This window comes from Triticum aestivum, chromosome 3A (assembly GCF_018294505.1).
Source record: "Triticum aestivum cultivar Chinese Spring chromosome 3A, IWGSC CS RefSeq v2.1, whole genome shotgun sequence".
Classification (NCBI taxonomy): domain Eukaryota; kingdom Viridiplantae; phylum Streptophyta; class Magnoliopsida; order Poales; family Poaceae; genus Triticum; species Triticum aestivum.
This window is the reverse complement of record NC_057800.1, coordinates 302,088,920-302,099,729: the sequence shown is the minus strand read 5'-3', so window position 1 is coordinate 302,099,729 and position 10,810 is coordinate 302,088,920. Positions and strand designations below refer to the sequence as shown.

Below are 10,810 nucleotides of genomic sequence, written 5' to 3'. Positions count from 1 at the left end.
GGTTCTGGATCTTGCAACTCATAACAAGTGTTTGTTGATGAAGCACCTTCATAAAATTTTCAATTCTGAAGATTTGCCCTGGATTAAATTAATTCGGGAAACATACTTTGAAGGTAAGTCACTCTCTAATAGATATGTGGGCTCTTGTTGGTGGAAAAGCATATCAAACTCATAGCAGGATTCAAAGCAGTGACCAAATGCACTATAGGGACATCATCATGATGGGTGTGGGCACATTTGGATGCAAAGAAACTCCTGGATTTTGAATCATGAATACCCAAGTGTTGCCTCTTGGAGATACCTCCTTAAGTCTGATCTTCTATTATTAACTCACACGATCAAGAATAAGTACTCGACAGAGTTCAAGAGCTAGATCTTTGATTGTCTTGCCTAGTTAGCAACTCTTTTCATTAGAGTTTCCTAGGGCTGGAATAGGTTGAGCCAATGGCTTTGTTTTCTCTTTTTTGTTTTGTCTTGTAAAACTTCGTAAATATTTATATTAATAAAAAGTATTAAAATACCGTAGAATGATTGTTTTACAGCTTGGGCTTCAAAAAAACTTACCAACCCGGACATTAATTTCATTACGTAAAAAAGGAAAACTGAAAAAAAAAATATAACTTCAACAAAATTCAGCCCGATTGGTACGTGAGTGATCAAATCCAGTGGATGCATGCCGCCTCAATTAATACAGCCAAATTGGCACTGCCTCTATGCACATATATAAGACGTTTTTGTTTCACATACAGATTTGAAAAACATCTTATATTTGTTTACAGAGAGTACGAAATAAGTTCATCGACCAAAATGACCGTAACTTGCACCTTCGAAAATACAATGACATAAGTGAACTTTAGCGCGGGCGTATTTTACCCCCAAAAATAAGTACAGAGCAGCTGTCTTAGAGCTCTATACACGATTCCAGTCTCACTCTCATCTCGACAAGTCCACATTGGTCTAGTGCATGCAATTCTTGCTGGATCTGATGCAAAGGGGTCAAAAAGCCTGAAAACGGCAAACGTGCTATAAAATACAGTACAAAGACCTGCGGGACGCTGCGGCCGCTGTCTATAGAAGTAGGGTACCATTCGGATGTCACGTTGGTCTCCATCTGCGTACTCTATGGAGAAAAACCAACCATCCAGGGGAAATGGGCGTATCAAAATGCAAATACAGAATTCCTATTTTACTATCATTTGAGTAAACTCTGAATACACATCCGTTACACTGAAGGCTGAATTGCCATTTCCTGCGCAGTCTGTTGATCTCCTGATGGTCGCCCAGGCATGGCCCCAGGCATCTTGGAATCTGCAAAATATTGCAATATTCAAGCCATCATGTTTGTTTGTTCTACACGTAGATCTCATGCTAGTAGTCTAGAGATATAGATAATAACATATTCACCAGCTTCAAGTGACATCAGAGTCGAGGATGCGATTTCTTCCTTTGCAAGTGTTGCAACCGTCGAACATGGTCTATGAAACAGCAAATGGGCTACAATTCGATCAACTGGATTGGTGTCTGTTTCTGCTTCCTTCACCAGAGATCTGATATCCAGATACAAGGATGAGCCATTGTGAATACTCGCAGAAAAAAGTACTATTAACTACTCCCTCCGTCCCATAATATAAGAGCGTTTTTGACAACAGTGTAGTGTTAAAAACGCTCTTATATTATGGGACAGAGGAAGTACAAAAAATGCACAAAAGGCAGCTTGCTGTTTACATGCCACAAAAGAAGACACACACGACATGACCTTAGGCTTGACCTAGGAGCATGTGAAGTTCAGATCCTTTCAATTACTTGCTAGGGTTATGAAGGAATTCCAGAGCATCTTACATGTGGACATGGTTGTATTTATTTACGTGGCAGTCCCTTTTCTGAATCTTCTTGTATCAGCCAACAACGATGCATGTTCCAACTACACCAGTAAATACCACCTTTACGCCTGCATCCCCAAGCGACGCCGAAAGATCCGTTGCGTTGCCGACGGGCTGCACGACCATGCTTGGGCTCGTGATATCCATGGCAACCTGGGCGTTCATGAGATTGGCCAACATCTCCTTCTATGGCATGCGATCCAACACACTACCCTCTCGGAAGAGCCGGACCAGCTTGTCTGGAGATGGAGCGCGAGCGGGAGGTACACTGCCCAATCATGCTACCTTGCCACTTTCCAGGGATCAACCAGCTGCAGCGCCTTGACACTGATCTGGAAGACCTGGGCTCCGCCAAAAGTGAAGTTTTTTCATTGGCTAGCCAACCTGGACAGATGCTGGACTGCCGAAAGACTACAACGCCGTGGCCTGCAGCACCACCCCTGCTGCGTCCTTTGTGACCAGGAACCAGAGACGATGCAACACCTTCTTGTCACATGCCCCTTCTCGAGGCAGGTATGGCACGACACCCTTGCCTGGCTAAGGATGACGTGCAGACCACCTGACCGGGTCTTTTTTTCTGGGTAAAGAGGAACTTGTCATTTTGAATTCTTGGGTTCAGGAATTCTTCTATAATTTAAATGACTCAATAAAAGCTTTTTTTATTCTTTTAGTTACTGATTTTTTTGTTGGATTTCACTCCACTCAATGGTGGGCCAATAATGAATTTTTTTGCATATGTATTAAGACGCTTGGCCTGATTTCGAAATTGTCCAGAGTTTTATATGTTGTTTTCATTGCAAAAGCTTCCATCTCCGAATGGTGGCTTGCTGCCAAGGCACTAACCCCCAAGCCACTCCGCAAGGGACTGGCATCTGCAACGCTCTTGACGGGATGGATGATCTGGAAACAACGAAACGGATGTGTATTCGAAGGGGATCAACCATCAGTGCACCTGCTAACAGAGAGAATTAAAGCAGAGGCTGCCTTATGGGTTCGGGCCGGGGCTTCAAGCCTCCGATTGGTGACCCCTAGCACCTGGGATGTCCACTAAGATCATTGTAAAATAAACTGCCAACCACCTCCTAGGAGGCGTGTAACCTGTTCCCCACTTTTCAATGAAAAGAAACGCAAAGTCTTTGCGTTTTCTCGAAAAAAAAAACCTAGAGCTTCCAAATTTCAGGGGAATATTTGCCTGTTGCCTCAAGCACACCAAAGTGTCCCTATCATCAAAATGTCCATGCCAAAGGAACACTTGTAACCAAGGATTTCCTAGAGCTAAGTAAGAACCAATGAAATGTATATCTTTTACAAAATATATGTTACTTCAAGAAACATGATAAGATTTCCTATTTAACTAGTTTAATTTCTTTTTTTACACAAACCCCAACAATTTTGATATTTTTGGGCATTGATATACAAGTCTTCTTTTCTTTGCATTTTTTCAAGCTAAGCAATTCTGATATGTTGGTCAAATTTGGTATTTCAAACAAAACTAAAATCATTATAGTTGAAGTTGAACTTAATTGAAGCAACAACTATCATGGCATGTTTCGAGCCTTCTTTGCCCTTCTTTTATTTTATTTTCTTTCCCCTTTTTCTTCAGCAGAATAACACATATTGTGTATGAACTACATAAAATAATAAATGGGACCCCAATTTTATAAACACAGTACAGCAAGTCTGCCTAGCTATACAATCTATCAGGGCATATATACATGCCTAGCTATACAATCTGTCAGGGCAAGTCTGCTTGAGCTAGATGTTAGATCTAGAATCACAGTGGAGTCACCAATAGCCCCTACATACCAGCACACATTTCAAGATTTAACTTTGACCATCAACTAGACCAACACTGTAAGTTATGTGACTTCAAAATTATACTAATGAAAATAAAAATGTTGGCGCACATAACCCACATTTTGTTGGTTAAACTGATGGTCAAACTTGATTCTTGAAATGTGTGTGCACCTTATTCACCCCCTCACTTCCAAAACCGGGATTTTAATCCCCTCAACTATCCAAAACCAGGCAAATCATCCCCTCATGCCCTGGTAAGTGGTTTTTGATGGTGGTTCTGCAAACGTGGCAGCGAGGAGACATGGAAAAGGTCTGCTGCACTGGGTGAGGCCATGCGCTGAGCTGGGAGCGCGTCGAGAGCTTGCCGGAGGCGTAGTGAATCGAAGGAGGGGGCGCCATGTCCAGGCACGGAGGCGCGATTGAGGCTGCCGACCGTTGTGACAGCAGCGGAAACTATCCACAGCAGGACGCGTCACTCCATCCCGCACGAGCCATTGTTTTCGGGCTCCACCTGCGTCCATCCCATGGGAGGTTTCGTGTTGCAGAACAACATTAGGAGCTCGTTTCCCCATGATGTCCGTTGTCCGGTCACAGGCCACGTGCATCAGTTCGGCCGTTGTATGGAGCCAGAGAAAAAAGTGATGATGTTGCTCATGGCCTGCGTCTCCAGGGACATGAGATGGACGTGAGAAGGAGCAGGACGAGAGACGTGCAGATCATGTCATCATGGCATGTGCTCGTTCGGAGGTGGAGTTCCTGAATGCCATGGCCGAGGGAGTAGGATAGTCACTGCTCCACGGCACAAGAGTCTTCAGAGGTGCCCGCTCGAACGCCCCCACAGTACCTGCGCAGGGCGACGCAGAGGTGGTGTTGCAGCGCGTCGCCATCGCCACAACATCTCCGGACGAGCAGCGCGTTGGGGACCCTGCCGCTTCTTCTTTGCAGAAAACTTCATGACAATTGTGTGGGTATTGTCATCCCGACACTTGCGGCCTGCTTGATAGGATTTAGCATCTCCGGACAAGCAGCGCGTTGGGGACCCTGCCGCTTCTTCTTTGCAGAAAACTTCATGACAATTGTGTGGGTATTGTCATCCCGACACTTGCGGCCTGCTTGATACTCCCTCTGTAAACTAATATAAGAGCATTTAGATCACTAATATAGTAATCTAAACACTCTTATATTAGTTCACAGAGGGAGTAGGATTTAGCGGCGCCCAAAGTCGCCGACACTTGTCATCCCGACGCGCGCAGCAAGCGGTCATGCACCTCGGCCCTCGGCATTCCCACGGACATCGGGGCCACCATGCATGCTGACTATGGGGAAGGCGGCAGCACAACACTTCCGCCATAGCGCTGTGTGGAGGTGCACGTAATAGGAATACGCCGACGGCAGTATCAGGTGGACACCCACGCTGGCCTACTCGGATTGTGTAGCGGCGGGATGGCAAGCTCCCTGGAGTCAGGGACTAGGGGCCGTATCTGCTAAACGCGTGTCTTGACTCTTGAGGAGATGGACGATCGAGTACCCTGCTGCTAGTTTTCCTCACCGGCATGCGCCACGGCCTCGTCAGGGGAGCACACGACAGAGTCGCCGGAGATGCGGACATGTGCAGCTCCATTGATGTGTCTTGAGGAAAGAAAAACAGGTTTTCTAAAGAAACAATTGATTACACTGACATGTGAGTCATGAGATGAGATGGCAGTGTAAGTCAAACAAAAAAATCTGGTCAGCGTGCCATGTGGGCAAAACCACCTGCCAAAACAGTTTGAAGGGGGTGATTTGCCTGGTTTTGGATAGTTGAGGCAATTAAGATCCCGGTTTTGGACGTGAGGGGGTTATCTGTCCAAAATGTGATAGTTGTGGGGTTATATACACTCTTTTCCTGGAATGGAGGGAGTACTAACCCACTTTGGCATTAAGCAATATACCTTTTTCTCCTGTTGGATGCGTCATTTTCTGAAACTTCATCTTCATCTCTTTTAGTCTTGTTACTGCTAGTTCTGTCACCAGCAATTTGTCTCTGTGAGGAACTATGAGCCAATCGAAGCAGACTGTCTCGAATGCAGAGTCGAGTTCTGGCATCCAGCTGCACAAGGAATAAAATATTTAGTCAATTTCATTTTCATAAGACCAAATCCTGCAACTGAAAAGTGTTTCACTCAACACATGAACATCAATAACGTTTTACAGAAAGAATAAAGAAATGACCTTCCCAAGGGCATCTTTAAGCTCATAATATATTTTTTCCTCTATAAAGGGATCATCAGGAATTCCAGAATTCTTATGAATCTCTTTACGACAAGCTGAAGTCTGCTCTGGTGCATTTTCGTCTATGATACCTGAACTCCCTAATGAATCTGAGTTCTTCTTCCTTCGGGAGTATGCTCGAGGTACCAAAGTGTCCCTGCCCGAACCCTCTTGACGAAATTGCTGCTGCTGTTGTTGAATAGCTCTCAGGGCATGTTGTTGTTGCCGGAGCCTAAGCTTTTCAATCTTTTCCTGGGGTGTCATCATCAGTGCCCTTGATGGCATATCTTGTGGCTTTTCTGTGGAACTTGATTGCTTCAGAGGATCTACTGAAGTTTGGTAACATGCAGCCTTTGGGTTTGTCTGATGGCCTTCAGCCTGAATATTTGACACCGCCGGAATGGTAGGACACGGATATGCAGGATATCCATAGCCAGGGAATACAAGCTGAATAGCATCTTGAAATAGCTCCATATTCTTGCTATCGTGGAGCAGTGCATATTGACGAGTCTGAAAATGCTGGACAGGAGGTTCGGACAATGAATGCAAACTGTCTGGTTGCTGGTGTCCTTGCTTCTGGGAGAAACCACTTGTATTGTTGGATGTTTTACTTTTGCTTCCTTCATCTGGTTTTCTTTGTGATTTCATTGGTCTCTTCTCTACATCTCCCTACAAAAGTGTCACATTTATACTGGGTTGTAACAAGCCAGGTCACTCACTGAAACAAGATGTAACCAAGTACCTATTGTTTTGACCAATTTTAAACTACATATAAATTCTAGGCTATCAAAACGGCAATTATAGTAGTGAAGACAGTTCCCAATAGGAGGGGGGGAAATGTCATACAGGATGAATCCAGAGAGGATCAACTGAATACATGTATAGAAAAACAGCATACATTACAAGTAGCATCTTTTGTTCAGAGGTGTGTGGAAACTTGCTATCCATGTGCCAGAGCCATGAGTTGGTCGCGAGATCTTATGAGTTTCACCTCTAGCCTACCCCAACTTGTTTGGGACTAAAGGCTTTGTTGTTGTTGTTGTTACTTTTCTGGTGAACATCAACTATTGGAGCCTTAGGCTGGATAACAGATATCAGATTGGTATAGCCAAATTTATCAGGATATGACCATCAGCTCCATTCAGGCCAGTTCAAAAGATCTCTAAATTGCAAGTGAAAAGTAAATGATAACTATGAAGTGAATACGTGTTTAAAAATCACTATACTGGACAATTGACACTCTTATACTATGTGTTAATTTATATGTTTACAAAGGATAGCAACCATGTGAAGAAAACAATATTCCAGATCATCATGAAAGATGGTGATGAATTCATTCATAAAGATGAGCATATGCATCACATGGCTAGCTACCACCTTCAATATCTATACCAATATAAAAAGAGCGAGTTGCGGAGAACCGACAAATCTCACCTGTTCAACCGCATCTATCCAACGGTCTACGCTGCTCTTGTGTTTTGCGTTAAACATTTTTAGCATTAAACATGTTTAACACCCTCCACTAATTAAAAGCATGCCTAATATCAATGTCAGCATTAACCAGGTAATTATATCTTTCCCTATTTAATAATAAAGCGGCTAATAATAAAGCGGCTATTGCTTCTGCCCGCTCACCGTCATCGAAATTACCCTCAAAGTTGTCAAGAATTACCCACCAACGCCACCCGTAAGTGGTAAATAAACGTACGATAGAAAAAAATGTTTCGTTTTTCTTTTTCCTTCTAAAATTCGTAAGCGGCATGGGCTTCGGTGAAGCAGCACAAAGGTTGTGAAGGAGCAACTCCACCTTGCTGCTACAATGTGTACAACACAAGTGTTGTGCTAGATATCGCTCTAGAGGCGAATGTAGGCTGATAGGGCAGCAAGAGTTCAATCCAGAACTCCTAGGGCACAAGATCTACTCCAAGATCTTAGATAAGAACAACAAGTTCTATTATAGGTAGGGGTACATAGTCTGGGTACAAAGTGGAGGTGAGGACCTCTATTTATAAGGCTTTGGGAAGCCTTCACATACTTCTAATTATAGCTGGAATACTCTAGAAAACATTATGTAAGTTTCACCATTCTACTCATAGCTACTCACAACTAGAAGACTCTAGAAAACAGTAGGTAGGATAGAAAAGAAAAGAAAAGAAATACTACACTAGAGTGGAAGCATCTAGAAGTAGCCAAACAGATCTGGCATGTGTTTTCTTTCTTCTCATCTAGTGTTCCTCATCATTCTCCCCTGGTTGTTTGGAACTCGCCCTCGAGTTATCTTCATAGAGCGCTTCTTCTGGATGGTAGAGAGTCAAGTCCGCAACATTGAAAGTGTTGGAGATACCCATGTCACTTGGAAGATCTATCACATAAGCATTATCATTTATCTTCCTCACGATAGAGAAGGGCCCATACCTTCGCTGCCTAAGTTTCCCTTTAACACCTAAAGGCAGCCTCTCTTTTCGGAGGTAGACTATCACTTTATCACCGACTTGGAATGATTTTGGCCTCTTTTTGCAATCAGCAAGTTGTTTATATTTCTGATTTTGTGCTTCCAAAGCGCCGCGAATCTCTTCAAATAACTCGGTGTAATTATCAGCAAAGGACAATGCTGATTTTGAGTTTCCCCTTGATGGCAGCTTCACCAGGTCCACCACATGTGTTGGAACTTTAGTGTAGACAATGGAAAAAGGGCTCCTTCCTGTGGATCTATGCTTGGAGTTATTGTAGGAGAACTCTGCAAGAGATAAAGCCAAATCCCATTGCCCCTTTCTTTCTCCACAAATGCAACGGATCAGTTTACCCAAAAACTTGTTCACCACTTCCGTTTGTCCATCTTGGAACTCCATGAAGTCTGACCACTTCTCGAAAGAATAGGTTTGCCACATGATGAGCATCCGTTGTCTTGCCGCATGGAATGAAATGAGCCATCTTAGAGAATATGTCCACGACCACAAACACAACATCACTCCCTCGTCTTGTTCTTGGCAAGCCCAAGACGAAGTCCATAGAGATGTCCTCCCATGGAGCGACAGGAACAGGCAAAGGCATGTATAACCCTGTGTTTTGGACTTGGCCTTTGTAGGTTTGACATATAGGGCATCGCTGAACAAACTTTCCAGCATCTCTCTTTAGTTGTGGCCAAAAGTAGCGAGCTTCCAGGCTAGCAACAATCTTGTCCTGTCCAACATGGCCACTAAGATCACTTGAATGGAGCTCTCTAACCAGCTTGTCACGTAGAGAACTTCTTGGAATGCACAAACGATCATTTTTGAAGAGATATCCATCTTGCATCAAATAGTCATCACCTAATGGTTGGCCCCTTGCGTGCTTTACCCAAACATGGCCAAAGTCTTCGTCACCCTCATAAAACTCCTTTATTTGATCCATGCCCGGAAGTTCAGCTTCAAAAGAAGTCAAGAGGCATGCACGACGACTCAAAGCATCGGCCACTCTGTTAGTTATTCCAGATTTATGCATGATGAGATAGTTAAACCTCTCCAGATATGCTGCCCATCTTGCTAGCATGCGGTCAACATGCTTTTGATTTCTAAAATGCTTCAAGGATTGATGGTCGCTATAAACAATGAACTCTTTAGGCAGCAAATAGACTTCCCAAGTTTTCAACGCTCTGAAAACGGCGTATAATTCTTGCTGATAGGTACTCCATTTCTGTCTAGCTTCACTTAACTTCTCACTAAAAAAAGCAATGTGCTTCCTTTCTTGAGATAGGACAGCTCCAATGCCTACTCCACTTGCATCACACTCCAACTCAAAAGTCTTGTTGAAATCAGGTAGTACCAAGACAGGAGCTTGTGATAGCTTTTGTTTAATCTCATTGAAACTAGCTTCAGCTGCTTCTGTCCATTGGAACTTTCCTTTCTTCAAACACTCGGTAATTGGTGCCATGATAGTGCTGAAATTCTTCACAAATCGCCTATAGAAAGTTGCAAGGCCATGAAAGCTTCTTACCTCAGAAATGGTCTTAGGAGTTGGCCATTCTCGGATTGCTTCAACCTTAGAATCATCAACACGAATGCCATCACATGTTATGACGAATCCTAGGAAAAGAAGTTGTGTTTGCAGGAAAACACATTTCTTCAAGTTGACGTAGAGCTCATTTTCCCTTAGTACTTCTAGCACCTTCCGAATGTGATTAAAGTGTTCATCCTCATCCCTGCTATAGATCAAGATGTCATCGAAATAGACCACAACAAAGTGGGATAAGAAGGGTCTAAGGACTTGATTCCTTAAGTGCATAAAGGTACTTGGTGCATTTGAGAGTCCAAATGGCATGACTAGCCATTCAAACAACCCTTCCTTTGTCTTGAAGGCGGTTTTCCATTCATCCCCGGGTCTTATACGGATTTGATGATATCCACTTCTCAAATCTAGTTTTGTGAACACTCTTACTCCACTAAGCTGATCCAACATATCATCCAGACGGGGAATAAGGAATCTATACCTTACAGTGATCTTGTTAACGGCTCTACTGTCCGTACACATGCGCCAAGATCCATCTTTCTTAGGCGCGAGCAGGGCTGGTACAGCACATGGGCTAATACTTTCTCGAATGTGCCCCTTTTGCAACAATTCCTCCACTTTCTCCTTCAATATATCATGCTCCTTTGGGCTCATTCGATAGTGTGGAAGACTAGGAAGACTTGCTCCCGGAATTAAGTCAATTCTATGTTGAATTCCTCTCATCGGTGGCAAACCATGTGGCTCCCCAAGTATGTTCTGAAATTCTACCAATAAACCACGTACCTTTGCTGGAATTTCAACAGTCAGGTGCTCTTCTCCCTTTACAACAAGTGCAGCACACAAATCTGCCTCCTTCAAGTCTTCCATAAACTCATGAGAGGTATGGGAGATAGTTAACA

The 10,810-nt window shown here is 43.5% G+C and overlaps 1 protein-coding gene across 4 annotated transcripts in view; it reads right to left on the bottom strand.

Annotated features, from left to right (window-relative positions):
• Positions 1-958: 958 nt before the first annotated feature.
• The window catches only part of LOC123061210 (protein LNK2), a 35,264-nt gene continuing 25,412 nt past the window's right edge, over positions 959-10,810 (bottom strand). For all 4 annotated transcript variants that reach the window (XM_044484190.1, XM_044484191.1, XM_044484192.1 and 1 more), the window contains 4 exons: positions 5,889-6,596; positions 5,609-5,766; positions 1,405-1,547; positions 959-1,308 (listed from right to left, as the gene is read on the bottom strand). In XM_044484190.1, coding sequence (XP_044340125.1) covers positions 1,223-1,308; positions 1,405-1,547; positions 5,609-5,766; positions 5,889-6,596 — 1,095 coding nt within the window. In that variant the 3' untranslated portion in view covers positions 959-1,222. The remainder of the gene's footprint in view (positions 1,309-1,404; positions 1,548-5,608; positions 5,767-5,888; positions 6,597-10,810) is intronic.